Source organism: Rhopilema esculentum, chromosome 19 (genome assembly GCF_057945365.1).
Source record: "Rhopilema esculentum isolate cy_ngs chromosome 19, ASM5794536v1, whole genome shotgun sequence".
Classification (NCBI taxonomy): Eukaryota; Metazoa; Cnidaria; class Scyphozoa; order Rhizostomeae; family Rhizostomatidae; genus Rhopilema; species Rhopilema esculentum.
Window position 1 is genome coordinate 2219939 of NC_142833.1, and position 23253 is coordinate 2243191.

At 37.9% G+C, this 23253-nt stretch overlaps 2 protein-coding genes across 2 annotated transcripts; both read right to left on the minus strand.

Moving 5' to 3' along the window:
• Positions 1-537: 537 nt before the first annotated feature.
• On the minus strand, positions 538-15054 carry LOC135688592 (uncharacterized). Its single transcript, XM_065205519.2, has 12 exons — positions 13438-15054; positions 12312-12416; positions 9170-11470; positions 8444-8561; positions 7430-7581; positions 6612-6674; positions 6054-6437; positions 5573-5679; positions 3781-3848; positions 2974-3143; positions 1894-2298; positions 538-1619 (listed from the first exon to the last, which is right to left on the minus strand). Exons 2-12 carry the CDS (start codon positions 12376-12378, stop codon positions 1285-1287), a joined length of 4170 nt encoding a protein of 1389 aa, XP_065061591.2. The 5' UTR covers positions 12379-12416; positions 13438-15054; the 3' UTR covers positions 538-1284.
• Positions 15055-16206: 1152 nt separating this feature from the next.
• On the minus strand, positions 16207-20705 carry LOC135688597 (uncharacterized). The gene is made up of 3 exons (XM_065205526.2): positions 19973-20705; positions 17778-18418; positions 16207-16907 (listed from the first exon to the last, which is right to left on the minus strand). The coding sequence occupies exons 1-3, from the start codon at positions 20586-20588 to the stop codon at positions 16620-16622; spliced, it is 1545 nt and encodes a 514-aa protein (XP_065061598.2). The 5' UTR covers positions 20589-20705; the 3' UTR covers positions 16207-16619.
• Between the last annotated feature and the right edge of the window lie 2548 nt (positions 20706-23253).

The window sequence follows — 23253 nt, forward strand, 5'->3', positions numbered from 1 at the left end:
TAAAAACACTAATATCTCATACTTTTGCAAAACCCAAGTCATTCTCTCTAATAGATGTGTCGTGCACAATATTTTCCAGCAGAGTGAGTTAAATCGATCACAGAAAACTATGAGTTTATTTCGTGCAGAGATAAATTTACTTTTTAAGTGACTTTAGGTTGTGAGAATAAAAGACAAATTGGTGTCTTTTCAAGTTTCTTTATTTTGGTTATTAATGTTGGTTACATCATTACCAAATCTCAAATTACTTAATCATCGACTTTAAATTAACTACAGACAATGTTAATTCCACATAAATATACAAAAATTACTATTTACTCAAATATTTACAAATTGTAAACTCAAACTTTATTATTTATAGTTCATTCAAAGATATTTTACCGCTTGTTACAGGATTAAACTGAGATGATTTCCAAGACTTAATTCTTCTTTTATTACAAAAATTAAGCATTTAGCTCTGGTTATTTTAGTATGCTAATAATGTTTTCAAATTTACTACTTGTATTTAACTTTCAAAATATGAGCTTTGTCACTATCAATATCCTAAATTGATTTTTCCTTTAATAAGGCACAAAAGTACATTCAGTTGTGATGCTTCGTGGCAGTCGAGTTTCAAGGGGGCAAAAGAAACCAATTTTCAACAAATTTTGCTAAAACAACAGTTTATTATTTGTATGAACCTGTTCTTACCGGAATTTTCCGAAAAATCTTGCAGTTTCTTAAGAATGCCCGCTGGCTTCCAACTCACACCCCTGGTCACCACTCCACTGCCTTCACAAGAAACTGCTATATTTTGGCTATCACGTTATGCAGTTGGCATTGTCCTCGCGCCAGTAGGGGCCACCTCTTCAAAACCGAGACCGCGAGGTTTAACAAAGGCTTCTAAGCCAGCTGAAGTGGAAGTATGCGGACAAGACATTTAATATTTATTTGCCATTAGGCTGGTTTCAATTTACCGGTCTGCCACGATCCTTTTTTAACGACAATTTCTCCCGGTTGAACTTTTTCTATACCTGAAGGCAGGTTCTTATACAACAACAATCTAATCTTACCGGATTTTTGTTTCTCAAACATCCAATGCATGAGTCTGTGTACCATTCGCAGTACCTCTTTGTCTGTCATATTATTTAGTATTGTAACGCTTTTGTCTTCTTCAAAAACATATCTTTACTGACAACATTGACTCTTTGATGGTCTCACTTGCCTCTTACTTTCAGCTAGCCATTCCGACTTCTATCAGTTTTATGATTTTTGCAATAAAACTTCGCTAGTACATCTCGTTTCTTAGTCAAAATCTTCCAATTCATCTCGCCTTTTTGAACGTCTTAGTTCCTTTTCAGTGGTTAGATCCTTTGTTTTTCGTTTCGTTTTTTTCATAAACCGCCTCTCAAACGAGCTCTCCTCAGTCAATGGGGTTTGTGTATCTTCAAACCTTCTACTAAGTTTTAGATCAGTCTTTTTCTCTCTTTTTTCAAGATCTACTTGTAAAACCCCTTCATCTTCATCGTCCTCTCGTTTTCTCCGTTGAAGTGGCTGAATTCTCTTCTCTGGTGTAGAATTTCGTTTCCTCCTCGCCAGCATATCCTTCCAGAAGAACAGCCGCAATATGTAAGGCAATTCTGAAAATAGGACATAAAAGGTTTTAGATTGAAACAATTTATAAGTTAGAATTTTACTGCAAGGAGCAAAACACTGCATTTGAGAAAATTTACCTTTTAACCTCGTACTCATATCATGCAGCCTCTGCCTCACTCAACAAACAAGTTTGGGATATTAATTCATTTGTTTTAATGATATTCTTGTAGGTAGCACATTTTCATTCACTTTTGCTGGTAAATTTCATTGCATCCTATGTTTACAGTTACAAACGTGTTTTAATTTGAGAAAACATACTTTTTTGACCTCCTTCCAGGGTAGGCACATCACTTCTTTTAGACAGGGCGCTGTTTCGAGCTTTGAATTCACCTGACATTGACGAACCCCCCTGTCTATTTTTGACTGGTGCCTGTTCCTCCGCCTTCAACAGATTAGTATGTTCCTGCGAAACAGGGGGAAGGCTGTTCTCGCTTGCCAAATATTTTTGTAATTCTTCCATTCCATTTGAATTACTACCAGTTCCCGCTGCCTGCACCTGCGTGGTTGAGGTGAAGAGCGGGTCATTGACCGAGGGAAGCTGAGACCCGGGGGTCGCGATATTCGACTTCTTGCGGTCTTCTTCATCAACATCTTTGTTGTCAGCTGGCTCTTTTATTGGTATTTTGAATGCTTGGTTTGGACTGTTCGGGTCAAATCGGTATTCTAGAGAAGAATGAAAAAGCTTCAGATACGCCTTAGTTGTACTTTGTGTTCTCAGTCACTGCAGTTTTACTATCAAATATAACAATTGTGATACAGTCACTTCTGTCTAATTCGAACTCATATCATTTCATGCAATCAATAGGATGGTTAACAAACGAATGTTTTTACAACTGCGGTGCAAGTTATATGGAAATGGGCTCTAAATTAAAAATTTGAGGGATAATTGAAGCAAAATACAGAACTTTTTGAGAAACGTTCAAATCGAACATTTGTATTCCAAAATAGTTGAAATTCGATCAGTTAAAACACTACAATCATGGCCAGAGTTGTCGATAAACAGTCACCAAACTCTATCAGTTTTATTAAGAAGTTTTTACCATTCAAATGTTACTAAATTTCAATGTAACAAAAATTGTAAATTGTTGTAATTGCCAGTGAAAAGTGGGGGGGCAAGGGAAAATTGAGCACCCCTCGCCCCCTCGCCCCTTCGCCCCCTCGCCCCCTCACCTTCGTCGGTGGCCCTGAATACTGTTGCGATCCATTGTTTTGCACAATTTTTACTTTTTAGCTGCTATAATGATTGAATGTTAAGAAAACCGTTTGCGTTTCATTGCTTCCAAAAAGAATATAAAAAAGCCATTTTGCCGAAATAGATATAATTTTATGTAAACTTACCGCTAACTTTGAGGGACTTTGAGTATACGGGCATTTGATCAAGCTTCTTCGTTGCCCGAACTTTTGCGAATAGTGTGGCATCCGGCGAAATGGCATTTTGGTCAAAAGTCAAAGAGAATTCGGCAATTACCCTGGTCACTGTGTATGGATTATTGTTGATAAGGCCCTCCCTGTAAATTGGTAAAGATAGTAGAATGGGTCAAACCGATAACTGAGCATTTGAACTTTACGTTGATTGTAATGAATTGCTTTACTGTGTTCGCCTTTAAGTAAATAGCATTAACGCAAATGGTATTTCAGTGGCAAGATAAATCAAAATTACTGTTTACCGTTCTTCATACAGAGCTTAGACTGTGCCCCAGTCCACACATGCGGCAACATTTATGGAAAGTGCAACATTGATAAATATCCTGTCTGCAGTTTTCACCAGAACATGGTGATAATTTATGCAACCCTCCAAATTATGCAATTAGCTGAAATTTTCAACGGTTCCAACCTTGTAAAACTTTAAACTCATCATGCACCATCTTATCACGTCCAGTTTAGTTTCAGTGCACATTTCTTCAAGAAAACTCAGAGTTGCATCTTAAGAATAAATCTGCTCTTTACACCAAATCAGTTTCAAGATCATGCAAGCATTATTAACTTGTAAACAAAAAGCAAAAACGGCAAACGATACCGAGATATCAGGTGATGTTTAGATGTAAGTTGAAAGATCAAACTCGAGACAATGTAGCTTTTCCATAAACCCAACAAGTGTGCACAATCTTTGCTTACACTTTGCATTTTTTTCTTTTAATTTCTTACCTGAATGATAGGACCTCAGCCTTCAAGAAATCTTTCTGGTAACTGCTATTTGCATATATGTTCTTTAGCTAAAAAATAAACAGGAAAACATTAACGATATAAACAGCAAATGTTGTATATAGGCAGGGACGCCTACACAGGGGGAGCTGGAGGGGCAGGTGCCCCTCCTGCCCTCTTCGAAGAGGGGCAGAGGGGGCAAGAAGTGCCCTGAAATATAAGAAAATACTATAGAATATTATCGATAATCGATGACCACTTTGACTACACTCGTTATGTTAATATTTAATGTATTAGAAAATATTAGAAAAATGATAACACCAGCACAACGCAGAGAATGAAAAGTTTGTCTGTGACAGGGTCGGCCACGAGAGACAGAGCGAAATGGATAATAGATGATAAACAAAAGATGTGTTCCCTCCGAAGTACTCCAGAAACCTAAGGAGGATAAATCGGTATAAAAACTTGGCGGGCAATCAAAATTTTACAACCAGCCCATTTATAACAGCCATGATTTTTAGAAAACCAAATATTGTGCAAAGTGACAAGGCCATTTAATACCCTTTTTATGTATGGATAATTTCATCAACATTTTCTCTATGTTTAGAATCTTTGATGGTAAGAGCCCCAGCTATATGGGTGGCACATATTCAAGTTGATATTTTGTTATGTTACCCCACCCTTGCCCCCCTCCCACCTAGGAATACTCGATTATGTTAGTAGAAAAATTCCACAATTTGCCCTCGGCACCAACACTGCCCCTCCTGCCCTAAGCTGGTGCAGGCGTCCCTGTATATAGGATTAATCAGCTAGTATGGTAAGAGCATCATTAGTTCAGATGGAAGACAAATCTGGTGTGTGACGTAAGGGCATTAGGTTTACATGACCTGTTGTGGATAATACTGTAATGAATTATCAAGCGTAAAAAGACTTCATTTAAAGGGGTGCACACTGATACTTAGATCTTGGGAATTTATTACTCGTGAATAAACTAAAATAATTCACTGCGTGGAAAATGGAATTAAAACTGGTCGTCTGTAAGAATAAAAATGAGAACCGCAAGAAACGGCTGGCAAGGATAATTTGGGATGCGACTGTATTCAATCCCAGTGCCGATTCCTACCCTTATAATTTAACCCTAGTATATTTCTACATCGTTACACCGAATCTTTGTAAGTTCAATTTTGTTACTTTCTTTTGTCATTTGCGTTCTGAAATTCTTATATAATGCTCGTCAGATTCACAGTAACCAAGATTTCGGTAAAAAGGTGGTTTTGGTACCAAACATATCATTTTTTGCTCTGATGAGGCCCTATATGCGGGGGCGAAATATAGCCATAACTGATTTATGTGTGTTTGTTGTTGTTCATTCTCATCGTGTTGTGGTGTTTCGTATTTACTACATTTAATTTTTGCTCGGGTACAAAATATTTTACTTTTATTAAAAAAATTGCTTCCATGGTTTGCTGTCTTTGCTAAACATTAAAGTCAACATTATGTGACCTTTCAACTTTAACCTCTCAATCGTTAACCTACATCGAAGGTAGATTGTAACTCATTCCATTTTAAAATGCTCTTCTAGAAGATACATTCATCATCATTACTTTCTGCAAGATAAAATTTTTATCTTGCTTTCAGGGATTTAAGTCATTTCTTAATAACCGTTTACATTGCCTACAATAATTTGTAGCAACAATTTGTGACAAAAAATTGAAAGGAAGACAGATCTACAGACGAAGTCATTATAGCAGAATGGCAGAAAGTTGGGATCGAATATCAAAGCATTGAAACTTACTGCTTGCTCTACATTTCCAGCTAAAATTAACGACTTTGTGCTCATTTTGTCTTTGAATTCGTCAAACCATTTTTGCTTCAGTTTAATTTCACCTTTAAATACACGAGCTGCAAGAGATGATTAATTTATAAAAAATTATGAATGTTAACTTTACATCAAAGCTTATAAAGTTTTTTCTTTTCACTCCGCAAAGAATGGATTTTATCTAAACGAAATTTTTCCCCTTCGATGCCTAGTGAAAAATTGCAAATCATTATATTTGAAATATTAGTAAATTGTGATTAAACAGCAAAAATGATAAACAGATAAAATGAGCCAATTTGGTAAATTGTGTGTATGATGGTAATTTACTTTTTTCTTGCTGTTACCACTTACCAAATTTTGGCAAAGAAATTTCACTAAAAAAGACTACAAAGGAAATTTAACTTTTTAGTTAATAAAGACCAATTTTTTCAAGCATATTAAAGTAATGTAAAATTACTTTGAGGCTCGATTCTCAGTGGTGGCGTTGGCGCCGGGGGTAAAGTTGGGGCCACTTCGTGGTGCTTTTGTGGATGCAGATAGGCAAAATGCATTAAAACTTTTCTTTTGCCTCCTTCTGGTTTCGTTATCTCGTCTGTGTCTGCACTAGTGTTCTCGACCTTTTCTGGTTGTTCTTGCATACCCTCCTTTGTGGTGTTTTGTAGTTTGCTTGTATCTGAACTGGAGGCAGTGATTTGGTTTGGTTGCGTAGCACTAGGAGATTGCAAAGCTGGGCCTGATATGTTTACATTGATTGGCTGGATAAGAGATGCATTTGATGGAGCAGATGCGTTTTGGACCTGAGGTTCTGGGATTTCAGACCTTTTGAAATTCACTGTCGACACTGGAATAAGAGAAAATTAAAAATAACAATTCGATAATGAAGTAAAACGTATGAAACGTGAGCATAAGGGTTTAAAAGCACAACATTTTAGCATGTTGTAAAATGTTTGCTTTTTTCAAAGCCATCTCAAAATTTTGCTAAAAAATGTTTGTAAACAAAAATAGCAAACGTTACCTTGGTCCTTTGGTGGAAGGTAAAATGGAACGGGTCCTTCGTTTGACTTTTGCGGAGCGCCAGCTGGAAAAAACATTGCTTCAATTTAGTATTATTTTGAAATTTTAGTGAATTTAGTTATCTTTATTAGCGAATTTCACTTTACATCGCACCTGGCTGGCAAACTGGCTGAAAAACATCTTTGATACTTAGAAAATAAGATATGTAATGTATTATTAAGATACATTCTCAGAAGTTGACAAAACCAAATGAGGCTTCAGCGCCAATTTTCATGTTGCAAGAGAAAAAAAGAGGAATATCAGAATGAGAGGGAGCAAGAGAAAACAAATTGTTCCCTGATGTTGTAAAGTCGGGGATCTGGTGAGAAGTTGTTGGTAGTCTCTGCAATGGATTTTAGTAAAAACTTTTATGATGGTGTGTGATCTGTTTTGAAGGCTGGAGGGCTAAAATGGCTTCGTCTTCCCAATTATCTCCAAACCATTACTTAACCACCCACTGAGTCATTGTTGACCGTTGCTTCTTAAGAATAATGAAAACATTTAATATCCCCCTCTTTCTTTCATCCCCAACCTCGTGTCCCTACCCCAATGATGCGCAATGTGGTACGTAGACGAGGGATACTCCAACTTGCATACAGAGTTGTCTAGCGATAAGAAATTGCGTACTGGTTGATATTAATTGCACGCGACGAAGGAGCAAGCAGTGCTACAACAACTTCATCGTTAGCCATCCGTAGTTGTGTACTGGTACGTGCAGTTGATAACTGTCTATCATTTTTAGCTTTTAGAAGAGAAAGATATACTGAGTGCAAAACATACCAGTAAAGTAAACGGAATTCCTCCAAAGGCCACCACATGTTTGGTTGGCATCTCCTGAACATGCGTAGTTACACTCTGAATCGGGCGCCATGTCATATTTTCCATATGTGTTGCCACAGAAACAAAGATAGCCAAACTGTAGGCCTGCATAACTAGAAGAGGATCAATGGCTTTTAATTATATTTCACAATGGTTCTTAAAAATTACCTTGCGTATCTATAGTTTGACTACTTTCTGGGAAGCGGGAATCGAGACTTTTTGGAGACGGGAATCGAAAACACTGGGATTGGGGGATTGATATTCGAGAATTGGAGATCAGACGTGGTGGAAATTTGGGGATCAGGGGACCTGTTTGGTACTCTCAAGTTTCTTCTACCTACATTCCCGCTAATGATATAACTTCTGTATTTACGTTTTGGATATGGAACGGAACGGTTCTTTGTTGCTATAACAAGTTGCGTGAGCAGCTCTGCTTATACGGCATTGGATCGGTGACAGCAATTTTCATAACTTCTGTAATAATACGATTTTATACCTAGAATTCACTAATAAATTGATACACCTTGGAGAATATAGGGGAATCACAATGAGGAGGGGAATCTTCATCTAAGGGCCTATATGTTTGCAAACAGCCATACACATATTATAGTTGCTCTTTTTATATCTCTCCAAATTTAAGAGTAGATTCATTGATCCAAATTAGCTTCTTCAGAGTCATTTATTCCAATTGAGCAACTTAAAAGAAGTTTAAAAGAGAATGTCAAGAAAGCTTAGCTTTTTTTTAATTATTGTTTTCTTTCAAGATTTTAGTTCACCCTTTGATTAACTCAATGACAGAAAGCTGCTCAGAAATTTTCTTCAAAACTGACAAATAATTGATATGTTTATGGAGTGTTTTGACGAAAAAGGCAATTTTGTCTAGCTTTAAATTGGACGTTTCTCAGTCTTTTTTCTTAAAGCAATGCAGTGGCTACATCCTGAAAGAACATATTTGAAGAGAAGAAAATGACGTACTAGTATCCAGTCCTCTTGCATGCACTTCTGCAGTTGTTAATAGTGACAAATGGTATGCCGGCTCGAACAGCTAGATCTCTTACTGGATGCAAAACATCAACATAACACCCAACGTAACCTAAATACAAAGGAAATATCATCTTCACTTATGTTTCAAGTATTCAAGAATGGATTTGTAATTACTTCATCCTGTAAGTATCTAGAAGTCTCGCTAGCCCATAACAAAAACAAGGCGATTTTCAGCTCTTTAGTTCGCATTGGTTGGTCAGTGCCAATGGCTCAACCTGTCCAGGGTTGATTAAATTCTCCGTTCATATGGATGGATATAGCTGTGTTGATGTCACATAAAATGAACACTTACACTGAGGCGATCACACATTTTTGTGTTTATGTACTTTTCTTTTTTTTACTTTACTTTAGATTAAGAAAATTGTAATTGCTATAATTGTTAGCACCATTCGTGGTTGGAAATCGATGCCGTTATGTCTTTTCCCGCTACAAATGGTGCCAAATTCGAATGTGGTTTCATTCAAATAAAACATATTCCATCTCGGGGCAAAATATTAACCTTAGCTGAGACCTTAGCACGCTCCTTACTGCACCAACAGTAAAGAACTTGCCAATAGCAGGACTGAAACTCTAACCAGGGCAAGCTCGATCCAGCTTGACTTTTTGTGCAAATGGTCCTTACATGATATTTTAACAAAATCTTATTCACGCACTTACCGTTATCCCCCGGTGCTCTTTTTACCATGATCCTACTTCTTTTATCAATGACTTCGTTTTCTTTGTATGTTGCTGAGAGCGTTTTAACAACAACTTCATCTTCATCGTTTAATTTCACGATACTTGCTAAATCCTTGTCTCCAGACTCTTCGTCATCACCGGATGATTCATCATCATCATCATCATCATCATCATTTTCATCGCCGTCATTTTTCTTTTTTCTGCTTTCTTCTTTTTTGAGCTTTTTTGGTAAATTTGCTTTGCTTTTTCTAGTTTTTGACACCACTTCGTGCATTTCATCAAATGTAAGAACAGACTGGGAGATCTTATTCTTGACATCCCCATTTTCGCCCTCTTTATCCATTCTCTTTCTCCTTTCTTTCTCTTTTTTCTTCGAATCCTTCAAAACGTTACCATGTTTCTGATGTATACCGACTTTTACGTTTCTCAACCTACTGTCAGTTTCATCCATTATTTCCCCAGCTTCTTCGGGCCTAAATCTCTTTTTCGATTTCTTCGCCCTTCCACGAAACAATTTCTTACTGTGCTTACTCTTATTGCCAGCTGCCTTTATCAATCCTTTGCTGCCATCTTCATTCAATCCTGAACCAGATTCAGATTCATCAGAAGATTGCATTTTGGTTGTATCCAGAAATATTGGTTTTGATCCCAATCCAGACCAAAATCCAGAAACTTGAGTAGGCTTTGCGAATGTTCCAATGAAACTCTCATCGTGGAAATCTCTTTTTGAACCATCCTCGTATTTTTGTTGGCTTTCTATTTTGCCAAGGTCACTGTTTTCAGCTAAATTGGGTTTTTCATGACGTTTTGGCAACTTAATATTATGCTTTTCTAAATCACTTGAGATTCTTAAAGATGGCCGACTCATTTTGTCAACTTCACTCCTCTTTATATTAGTTAGATACTCATTTTCCAGTGGCCTAAGGCTCCCTACAGAATCGGCCATTTCGTTATTGTCCAGCATCGATGCAACCCCCGTTATTATATCTTCGTTTTTCAAATGACGCTTCTCTTTTATCCCCGCTGTTGGACGGCCGATGTTCGCCATGAATGTATCAGCATCAATGTCTTTATCAAATATCACACTCCTTTTATCAAGATGCAGCCTTTCTTTATTTCTTTTGAGAAATACCGCTTCAATTTCATGTTTCTGATCTGTTAGGTACCTCAAATCCTTCTCAGAATTAGATGGCTCTAAATTAGGTACTGATTTTAAATTCTCGTGCTCATCGCGTTTATCAAACCTCTCCCCAACTTTCTTTTCAGGCTTAACAATGACATTTTCTTCACTTGCTCTTTTAGGCCTAGCAGCGTCTGACGTCACCAGTTTCATCACTGGAAATTCAAAATTTTGCATTTCAGATTTCGCTGTGTCGTCAGGGAAACCTCTTTTGTTTGGCCTAGACTTGTTGCTGCTTCGTTTTCCTCTTGTTATCCGTTCTAGCATTTCTTCTTCATGGCGGCTGAATAAATCATCTGTGTTGATTTCTCTGAGAAACCTCACTGAATTGTCACCGTCCATAACGTGCCTTTTTACTAGTTCTACACTCTTTTCGTCATTTTCAAGTGTCAAAACCTTGCTACCATCGCTTTCCTCCTTTAAATATGACAGATTAGGCAATGTTTCATCACCCAGGTCCTCTGCATCTCTCTTCCTGACTTTCAGCTCACGTTCTTTGGCCAAACCACTTCTCTTTCCCCTTTCAATGCTGGAATCCTCCTTTCCTCTTGGACTCTTCTCTTGAATGCCGAATTCCCCCTCAAAGATTTCATTTTCCAAATTATCATCTTCACCATTTGATTCTCTTTTGGTAACTATGACTTCTTCAGGGGCAGCCATCAACTTAAAGAACTCTTCTAATAATGACATTCGTTTTTCGCTTGCCAAACTCCTTTTACTTATCTTCAATTCTCCATCTTTCATTCCTCTCACGATGTCCGCATTTTCATTGGTCGACACTTCAGTTACATTGGAAACTCTTGTGAGCCATTTTGTAGCTACGTTTGGTTTCTCAAGACCACTGATTTCAAATGGCTCTGTTCCGCTGCCTTTGTCGCCGAGAATCTCAGCGAATGAGTCATCGATATCTGACTCTGCGTTGAATAGTTCTCCACTCGAATCTGCTAATTCTTCATTGCTTCCAGAATCACCATTGAACAAGCCAGAGCTATATGCAACGCCACTCCCAGCAGCCGAGCCTGAACCGGAAACATAGAAGTCGCTTAGTGGGTTTACATCATACTGCTGCTGTCTCTTCTCCCTCTTTAGGTACACCTTTCCTATAAGGAGTAAATTTGACAGGAATCAAACAAATATTTCCTTCTTTTGAGCATAATCAAATTGATGACGTCATAAAACATTTTCTGAGAAGTTTTTAACTTGGATTGCAGAAACGTAAAGAGAATCAAGATATAGAGCCACCATAAAACAGGCTCATCCCCAATCGCTCCAATTCTGTCTTGGGTCCAAAATCTACGAACCAAACCAAGGTTACAGTAAACCATTAGCAAAACCCAGTGCTTTAACTTGCTATACCATAAATCCTCGAATAAACACCCCCTTGAACAAGCACGCCGCTTGAATAAGCGCCCACCAACCGGGAGAACTATTAAATACACGCCCCACCTCGAATAAGCGCCCACCACCTCCATCATCTCGAATTTACGGCTTCAGTTGATTGGTCACAAATTTTGGAGTATTTCAAGGTGTTTTTCTGGTTTCTGTGGTTTTGAGATCAATATTTGCCTTGTTTAGGTCCAAGTTTGACTATTCTAGCTTTGCAAACAGTTATTTTATTAATACAAAATTTAAGAATGACTTTGAAAAAGCAAACTTTTTAGGCATACTAAAGCTTTTCTTCTTGCAACTTTCAGGGTGTAAAACGTCAGAAAAATGGTCTATATTGCTAAATTAGGGGCATTTATATCTAGTAAAAACGAACTCCTTCTACGCAACAGCATATTTTTACATATTTATGTAGATAATTTCTAAAACTGCTAGATGAAATGAGAACCGAGCTCTTTCAGACATTAGAGACATAAGATTCTACCTATGACCAAGAGGTCCTTTCTGTTATTTTCCACTAACCGTTCGATATTGAAAAAAATCATGTCGACGTACCATTGCAGAAAGGAACAAGCTGAACAAAAAGGATAAGAAAGACGGCATTAAACTTGTATATGACCATCTTCAATCTTGATTCGATGAATCTCTCCCTTTACATTCCTGCAAACGAAAAGGAGAACAATGTAACAAATGTAGGTTGCTCTCTTCGTGAGAGTCTAGAAGTCGCACTTTCAAATGAAGGACTAGTTTTGAATTGATATTAAGAGTTGACGAAGACTCGAAATGATAAAGATGGGTAGATTTATTTTAGCCTGAATGGGCCTTGTCAGTTCATTTGTAATTAGTATACCTTTTCTTTGATCAAATAAACAACGAAATAAATAAAACATCCATGGTCGAATTAAGCAATTTAATAGTGAGGGCACATCTACGGAAAAAGGTGCACTACCACGAGCTGCAAAAAGGCACTTAATCTATTTTTCCAAATAGTGGGGGAGGGTACGTGCCTCCGGTGTCCCCTGTTCCTACGTCTTTAAAAAAGATTTGTGAAAGATAAAGAGTAATTGCAAGGTTTTTCCAAGGACCATCTCCCTGGAAAAGCAAATCAAAGGGGTGAGTCCCAAAAGCGGGCAAAAAATGGAAAGCTACTCTCTTTGGCTTTTCTAACTACGAGCTGTGAGCTTTCGCAATGACCTACACGCAGTCCAATTTTTCTGATATTTTCATTCAATGTATTTTTGGTTTTCTCCTTAGTCTGTTTAGCAATTTTCTATGAACAAGAACGAAAAAAGCAATTATTTTGAAGCGCAAACGGATAATACTGAGACAGATTTGTGTCGTCATTGAAAGGCGCATTTAGGCGGATTTTTCTTCTGAAAAACCATCGTTGAATTCAATTTACTTGCAATTAAAAGCGATTTTATTGCAAAGTTAATAGGTTCGTTTTTTAAAGAGAAATATAACGATTTATATTTAGATATCATTTTATATTAGGTGGTAAATAGAGTTCTCTATTCCTCTACACAGCATCACACAACTGTTTTCTATTTCAGCTTAGGCAGACAATGATTGCGGCTTGTAGCATATCGTTGCAAGTCGCATAACGAGTTTCATATCGGCCTAAATCTGCAGCCTTGCTGAACATTAATCAAATTCCCCTAACAGCAATAAGTATTCTTACCTTTCTTGTCGAAAACCCACAAATATCTTCTTAATCGTTGTGAAATATTTGTAGAAACGCAAATTAACTGTTCCACTACTCTACAGTTTGAAGCCGCAATAAACTACGTTTGAGATTTCTTGAAGACGCAGCAACTGCATTACCTCAGCTAAAGAGCACACGCATAACTCCTTGATGAGGTTTAGTACGCAAGGGTAGGCCACCGTCCATGCTTAATCGAATGTTCATTCGCATGACTGAATGGCCTAGCCATTGCTACCTGTAAACTAATACAATCTCAAGCGCGCTGATAGCATGGTTAGATTTCGGCTTCAAGCATATTCTGTTCCCTACTGTCGATGCTTTGAATAAAACTGTTTTTTCGCTCAGTGCAAATGGATTGCTTAAAGGGTCCTTTGGGAATTTTGGCACACGAAAAAGTACCAGAAGAGGACAAATCAGCTTAGGCCAACATCTTTTTAGCATGAAGTAGTTTTATGCGATTTTTAGACTCGTAGGTTTTGCGTCAGTTTTCTACTGTGAATGAAATTAAGGTTTAGCAATATTTGCATATCAGAACTTTATGTTTCTTGGGGAAATTTATCAAATGGATAGGCAGAGTCGTGCAATTTTAACGCGATTATGATTTCGGCTTGAAAAATAAAATGCTGAAAACAGAATTTCTTCTTACTATAAAATGACAGGTGGATGCCAAAGGAATAATCATTATCCTAGAGTTGAAAGAAATCAGGGCCGTCGGAAGTGGGAGGCAAGGGGCTGGAGCCCCCTAAATAATTGCTAAATTGTACTATATTTCTTCTATAATTATGTAATGAATGGGAAGCAATAAAATGGGCAGCGCCCTCCACCCTCCCGTTTATGAATTTTGTTCCGACGGCACTGGAAACTCATAAAAAATCACTGAATAAGTGCATTGCAGGTAAATCTTTTTGTTTGAAATCATACCAAGGAATAATGACTGAGTTGAGCAACAGAAATAGCTCGGCCGTGTGCGGCGATAAAGTTATGGCAAAATGTAAATAGCTAGGGTCGAAAGATATATTTTGCATTTGGCAAGTTGCAAAATAATCGAGAGTCAATCTTTATAGAATTTTGAAGTATAAAAAAGGATCAAACGTAGGGCAATTGAAGTTTTGGCTAATCTTTATCTAGGCAAGAACTGTTTTTGCCTACTTTCACGGGAAGAGTCAAGATCTCTTGATTATTCCCCAATCCCACAGTCTGCTAGCAACATAACTGATACTTCAAGTTTCCTCCATTACTTATGACTCTATGAAGGTAAAATGCTTATGAATGCTTATGCTTATGAAGGTAAAAAATAGTTTCCTTCGTTTCCGGATAAAAGGAGTGTCTCGTACAAGAGAAGTGCAAAGCGAGTTGACAATTATCAACCTTGTTTGAGTTCAACATCTTTGTGACGAATGACTCAATTCCAATGATCTGATATTTTACTCAAGATTCGCCCAACGATTTTTACTCAAACAATTTTTATTTGACACACAAACACAGAGATTTCCAATCGACCCAGCATGATGCCCCAGAAATTCACCCAACATATATCTATGTTGCCTGAGCCTAATAAAAGCTCGAGTGAGATTATTCACTTTCATCAGAATCAAGAAGAGAAGATTTTGCGCTCTTTGTTTGTTGTAACAAGTACCGCGGCTAAAACTGAAAAAGAGAGTTGAATGGGCCTGAATGGTGGGCTAATTCAATGGCGGCGCAAGCCAATAAGATCTGGGAGGACAAAGCAAAAGTCCACGCCCTTGCGCCAAGTTTACTTGGAGAGAACGCCCATGACTAGCTTTTGGTGACGTAAACGTAGATTGAAAATAATAGGATTTCATCAGTACAAGTAAGTTGCCAAAATATTACCCCTCCCTCAACTATTTCTCATCGAATTTAAAGGAAATACAAAATTGATCCTGCCGAGTACGGGACAGGGGGGGTTCCCACCTGCATTAGGCAAAACCTGAATGCCCAAGAAATTGTGATTCAGCAATTGGTCAACATTTGCACACAAATAAATGAGTGTGTCAAAACAGATAGTGACGCCAACTTCAAAGCAAGTGTGCAAGCAAGATTGTCTCTACATCTAGGAGTTTTGGAATCAATTCACGTCAAAAAGCCCAATTTTTTTGAAAGAATTAAAAAAAATTAGGGCTATTTTGAAACCTAGAACTCAAAAATGACGTTAAAATTCATCACTTTATTTTTCAGGTTGGCATAAGAACCGATGCCCAAATATTTGATTGTAAAGAATAAAAACGGATGGGTAAAGCAGCATAGCTCCAGAAACAATTAGCAAATATATGACATTGCAATAAATATTCCTGATCTCGCAAGCACTTCCATTGCCATTCCGCTGCAAAGGTATGAAGCCTGAGAAGCTTTGATTTTGCGGGAGCTTTTGAAGAGGTTACAATTATACTATATGGTGAAAAGGTTTTTTTCTTTGCCCAGCAAAAATCCTTTTTGTGCGGACGGACAAAGTTTCGGGGAATACAGCGCCCCGTACCCCCATCTCTGCTCCCCTGGTTGACGACGCCCTTGAAAATAGGCGGGAAATAAGGACATAAGCACCTGAACTATATCGTTGACACTCAACTCAGCCCTCATTCTACTCAATTGAAATTAAAAAAGTAATTCGATAATGATGGGGAAAAAGCGAGACAGAGTCTTCTAGAAATGGTCAAAGGAATTGAATTCAATAAACCGCCGAAAAAAGTCCAAAGGATCACAAAAAATCACAGAAATTGCAAAAAAACATAAATTTCATGAAAATCATCAACAACAAAATTCAAATTACAAAAATAATCCCAACCATATCATCAAAATTAAAAAAAATCACAAACATTGTTTAAATCATCCCAGAAAAACAAAGAATTATAAACTCATGCAGAATCACAGGAGAACCTCTAAGATTACAACGAAATCTCTAAAAAGTCATTAAAGTCATATGAAATCATTTAAATCATTTTAAAATATCCAACGTTTATAAAATCATTCAAATAATGTCAAGTCCCAAGAAAAATACGATACAAAAATCATGGCAAAAATCCCAAAATAAAGCTTATTTAAATCAGCATTGTTAAATCAGCAAGAACGATCATAAAATCATGCCAGTCAGGTAAATCATCATGGTTTGACTTCGATTATAATAGCTTTTCTTCTTCTTAACTCTATTTTACTTCTCTTTCTATTCTTTTCTTACTTCTTTCTTCTCCTTCATTGCTTTCTCTTCTTTTTTTCTTCAAATGCAGTCTTCTGTCTGTTGGCTCTTTCCAACGATGGTTTAGAACTCTTTTTACAAACTCCTGAAGTTTCTGTTGCAAATTGGTCTCCCTAGCTGGACAAAGGGTGCTGTCAATACTGAACGTCATCTTCTGTCGTGAGTCCGTGTTAACATGTGCATTTGCAGCCGTGCTATCGCCAGATACTGATGGCAAAACAACATTTTGGTACGTCATCTAGGATAAACAACAAAAATTCGAGAGAAAAATAGGGAATATTTGTGAACATACTACACATAACTTATGCTCAAAAGTGATAACAATGCGAAGAGGCAAAATTGATAACAATAGCAATCAGGAACAGAGAACCAGATTTTGCGTAGCTTTTTGCGGACATGGTGGGCATGTAGTCGGGGTTGAGAGAGTGAGAGAGTGAGAGAGTGAGAGAGTGAAAGAGTGAGAGAGTGAGAGAGTGAGAGAGTGAGAGAGTGAGAGAGTGAGAGAGTGAGAGAGTGAGAGAGTGAGAGAGAGAGAGAGTGAGAGAGTGAGAGAGTGAGAGAGAGAGAGAGAGAGAGAGAGAGAGAGAATGAGAGAGTGAGAGAGTGAGAGAGTGAGAGAGTGAGTGAGAGAGAGAGAGAGAGAGTGAGAGAGTGAGAGAGTGAGTGAGAGAGAGAGAGAGAGAGAGTGAGAGAGAGAGTGAGAGAGTGAGAGAGTGGGAGAGTGGGAGAGTGGGAGAGTGAGAGAGTGAGAGAGAGAGAGAGAGAGAGAGAGAGAGAGAGAGAGAGAGAGAGAGAGAGAGAGAGAGAGAGAGAAGAGAGAGAGAGAGAGAGAGAGAGAGAGAGAGAGAGAGAGAGAGAGAGAGAGAGAGAGAGAGAGAGAGAGAGAGGATATTTGCGAAAAAAGGGGCAGAAGCTCAAGCTTAACAAAAAACTCCTTTCTATCTCATCGTCGACATGGCAATATGAGAATGCGCTGAGGCAACTGTTTTGAAAGTATATTGTTAGTGGTGAGCTCTAAAGCCGACTAAACCAATGGTAAATTTATGATTTAAACGCGAAATAATTTTGAAATAAATCTTTACAAATGTGTCAGTAGCACCAGAAATACCTTTATTTCGTTCTTTATTCCTTTTGCACCAATTGATGAAGTAGAATCACCTCTGGCTGAGTTTGGGCTGAAAAACGTCTTAAGAGTTTGGTTTCCATGCAACTCATTGCAGGCATATTTTTCAAACTTTTTTTCTTTGACATAAACTGACACTGCAGATATGAAATTCACAATGCTCTCAGGATCCCATTCCAGCATTTTTTCCTCTTTCAACTTCTCAAATTCCTGCTCAATAGACAATATATTATCTTCTTCCGCATTGCAATGGTGCCAAAAAATAGAAGCCTTTCCCCATTGCCTTTTTATTGACATTCTTTTGCCCTCTAGCTCAGAGCAAAATTCATAAATCTTGTCTTTACGTCCTTGGTTGCTTTCATTTTTCAGCTGCGACAATAATGTGTCTGCAATTTCTTTAGCGAGTTTGGTCTTGTTGAATATTTCTTCTTGCATCTCTTTGAAAAGAGATGTAATAATCCCAAAAAAAACCAGCTCCTGTTGCTTCATTCTATCCACAGTAGCACCAGCAGCTCTATCGATGTTGTACTTATAATTCTGTATCTGTTTCTCCAAACTTTGAAAGTTAGATACGTTAATATCTGAAATTGATTTGCACATCTCCAGTTTTTTCCGTATTTGTTTTTCTAAAATTGAGGATAAATTCGATGGAAAATGTTAAATATTTTAAGTTTACAAATGTGCAATTATACAAAAAAGCCATCGCGCAGTCTATCATCACCTCGTATTACAGGACGAATTTGTTTTTTAAAAAGTTCCACCCACTTGGACGGGGGTAACATGAGTTTGCGCTCGTACGCTCCTTGCAATAGATATCGGATAACACTCGTGTCCTTCACATCAACATTAAAATGGATTAAATTATGGAACATGGTGACAAAAGAAAGCTTGATAACTTTATTCAAATTCTATTTATGATGCAGTTTCTGACTATCCCTAGAACACCATATTTAAAAATTTCTCTTGCCGCCAACCTTGTACTGGTGGCAACTTAAACCGTCCACGGTTTCAATATTTTGGCCCATCCACTTTCAAATACACCGGCCCTGATATATAAACCTGAGTTTCTTTCTCATTCTTCTCGTGATACTTCTTTTCTCATTCTAAATCTTATCCGTTGTCTTTACAAGACAGGTTGATTCCCAAAGTGCCACAAATGTTACACTGTATACAGTTACACTTGAATCAACTGAATGCGAGAAAGATTTAGGAGTGTACATAGATAACGAGTTGAAGGTTCGCTCACATATAGATAGAGTGTCCAAGACAGCAAATGGAATTTTAGGACATGGACATGTTCAAAACCTTGTTCACAAGCTTGGTCAGACCACACTTGGAATATGGCAACATCATATGGGCCCCTTACTACAAAAAAGACATAAAAGTTCTAAAAGATCTTGGATACGAAGACTAAAAGATCTTGGATACGAAGACTAACAGATCTTGGATACGAAGAGAGACTAAAGAGATCAAGTCTTCCAAGTTTAGTTTACCCAAAGTTCCGTGGGGACATGATTGAAACATACAAATTTATACACGGATGCTATTTCGTTAAGTCTGTGTTCAAAATGGACACCAATGGGAAAACAAAGGGACATGGACTAAAGATCTTTAATGAAAGATATAACACCAATGTTGGGAAGCGCGCCTACAGTGTCAGGGTTGGGCATGAATGGAACCGTCTTCAAAATGGACACCAATGGGAAAACAAAGGGACATGGACTAAAGATCTTTAATGAAAGATATAACAACAATGTTGGGAAGCGCGCCTACAGTGTCAGGGTTGGGCATGAATGGAACCATCTTCCAAAAGATGTGGTAGATGCCAAATCATTGAACTTATTCAAACAGAAACTGGACAATTATTGTGGAGACAGAAAATTCTTATGTGACCCAGTGTTTGTCTAGTCGACATACAGATCGAGTCTAGATATGTATTTTGATATGATATATGATATGATATGAAAGATCGAGTATACTAGGCGGTGTGAAAATAACGACATTTACTTTTACTTCGCATGTGCATACAATTTTTAAAAACTAACGGTCCTTCAAACAATGTTGGCTCGTCTCCCCAGCAAAACACAGAATTCTTCCAACCAAAACGTGCTTGCTTGTTAATAAAGGAGTTGAATGCTATAAAACTTCTCGAGATATCTAATAAAAACAATATTTCTTACCAGCTTCAGAAATCTTGACAACATCATGCTGTCCATGGTCTTGAATGAAACAGTCGCAACAAAGCGGACGGTTGCAAGTATTACAATGGTACGTCAGCTCTATACTGTGGTTCAGACACAGTGAAAGATTGTTTTGGCGCTTCAAAACAAAATGTAAACCCACTCTACATACTTCTCCAAGGGCAGAATTAAAGCAACTTTCACAAATCATATGATCGCATTCACAACATTCGTATAAAGACATTTTTGACTCCTCACAATAAGGACACTTGTGTTGCTCTTGGTCATCTTGTTGTGGGGGAATTCCTGTTTGTAACTGTGTCACAATCAGGCTCCTTGGCAAGGCAGAATGGAGCAAATTCCCAGTGTAGCGATTCTCTACGTTACAAAATGGGCACTTGATTTGCAAATATTGTCTTTTAGTCCAGATGTCTATAAGAATATCGGGCAAAACAACCTTCACATCATGTCCATCGGTCTTTTTCTCGATGTATTTAGTTGCAAAAATACTCGCCAGACAATTGAGACAAAAGGAATGTTGACAATGTAACATCCGCGGGTTAATCATCCTTCCGAGACATATGCCACATTTAATGATTTCTTCAATATTTGCCATACTCAAGTTGTTAAAAGACTCGCCTACACTAATATCTTCACGCCAATGTACGTAGCAAAAGAAACCCTCAGGAGAAACAATTCTTTTTAAACGTTCTCTAGTTGATTGGCAGCCTGGGCTTCCAACTGAAAAACACTTCTCAGAATTTCAGTTTGTTTGGTTACCATGGTTCCAAGAATGGTCTGTTGCGGTGGTGCATGTGGTTGACAACGCGAGTTGCATGGAGTGATCACCCCAATAATTTTAAGTCGGTCTTTGAAGAATATGGAATCGTTTCCTGGAGTTGGAAAAGAATGTAAAAAATTATGAGATTTCTGCAGCGATGCCGGAAGCATGTCAGGGCAAAGGGGACAGACTTTTTCTGGGAGCATTAATTTGGCAGGCGAGCGAAACGAGTGATGGGTTAGGGGACTCTGGGGGCACTTCCCGGAAACATTTTGCTACTGCACCGTCTAGATTGGCTTATATTATAATAAGCCTTGCCGCCAAATTTTTTTAGCCAGATGATAAATTAACGTATCCAAGGGCTCTGGTAGACCATAGAGACATACTAGATTATGACAGACGTAAATCATTTCAGGTTGCAAGCTTGCTAAGGCAATGTTTATTTCATCTAATGGAAAACAAATACTATTGCATTTTAAAATCCAAAATAATTTCTAAGCTGTTCTGTTTTCTGGCAGAACTCCTTTGCAACTTATTTAACATCAATGTCATCCAGGGACATCCCAACCGTCGTACAGCAATTTTCCTGGTAAAATTTATGCATCAAAATTCAAATCAGGAAGGCTAAGGAGCAAATGAACCAAGTTTGAAAGACATGGCAACCGTTTACTTTTTACGTAGCAAGAAATAGCTAGAAGCGTTGAGGAGCGTTTACAGTTAAAAAAGCAATAGGTGTAGGATTAACATCAACTGGGGCTTTCTTGCTGTGAATTGAAAGAACCAAACAGCCCAGTTTATTCAGGGCCGTTGCGAGCCAAGACACACCCCCCCCTGGTTGCGACGCCCCTGAGCTTATTGCTATTATTCTCACACGATGGCACGTGCGGGCGATCATGTGGCACTATCTTCGAACAGAAAGATGAACGGTAAGTTTGAAAGTCAATAAATTTGACCTTAAAACGAAGTTTGAAACCCGATGTATTGTAAAATTTGCTGCTGATATATATTTGTAAAACTTCTGACACCATTCGTTGTTTGAGCGATTGACCGAGCGAATAAACGACACGTTTTGACAGACAAAATCAATTCCTTTTATTCCATCCAAAGCTAAGACGTTCTTTTACACAATATCGAAACTTAGGTACTAAACAGCCTTTCACAACCACTGTTACGCCATTAAATTATATATATATATGAAACGAAACCTCAAGTGCTTTCACAGCCCTCTCTTAGCCTTTCAATCCATGACCGTTCTTTGTGTGTGTGCAAGTGAGTGTCTACATGTTTGACAGCAGTGGCCTTTCGCAAGCACCACGCTTCTCTCTAACTAACTCTGTTTCTCCTTACTCTACTTTATATAACAGCATTACAATATAGCAAACTAACATCAATAATTGCCGGTGTTATTGTTGGTATCTATCGTGCAATACGTAAATGAACTAGTAGGAGGTGTTAGATGTATTAAGATACGCGGGGGAACTTTGTAGGGTAAAAGGGCATGTAAAATATTACGTTATCGGAAACCATGAAAAACTAAAGCGCAACAAGCCAATATATCCTAAACAAAGAGAAGCATGAACAAATAAAAGCATAAACGCAAGACTGACCTAAATTGAAATAAGTACCTATATTGCAGTATTTCATATAAGAACACTCGTCTTATATCACTTGCAGATCTTCCAGTCAAGCGAAGAAAAGTTGAGCGGTCAAACCGTAAACGTAGAATCAAAATAAATTAAGAGAACCAACTTGTTTTCTCAAATAAGAGGCAAATAAAAGAAGTGGGACTATCTTAAATCCCTTTTTTCATCTTGATACCTTCATTTTATATACACATATACATTTTTGATCCCTTCTCCCGTGCATCCTGTGTTTCCAGTGCCAACGCCTATCACTCTTTTGAAGTCCAACGAACAAAAAGGGCAAACAGATTCCTTTGGATGAGAGGGATGATCGCCGTTTCTAGAACGAGGAACAAGCCGAAGATATCGTGCATATGGTTGCACAAGCTTTGTGAATTCTTAGACAGGACAGGACTCTTTATTTACAGCTCAGAGCACAATTTTCTCCATCGATTTCAATGCCAAAATTTCTGTTTGGTAGTATCGTGTCTGCAGGGGCGTGAATTTACCGACAAAGTATATGTTTTCGATACACAACAATACACTTTATTAAGTCAAGATACGCATTTACCGACAATCCGTAAAATTTACCGACCAGTGGGGGTGTCCGACCTGGATTATCACCTTTGCAGCTCTTCCCCTGCTTGTCCAACCAGTTTGCGATGAACTTTATAGGTAGATTCTAGGTATGAAGATTCTTGCAGCTCTTCAGGTTATTCCTGCTTCTCCTGGATATTGTCAGAAAATGGTATCCTTTTCTGACTGTATGCCTATCTACAAATCCATATAAGTCCTGGCTTATTTACAATGCACCATTAAGCAGAATTTATTGTTTAACAGCATTTTTAACACTTGTTGTAGAGACAAGATTCTGAGGA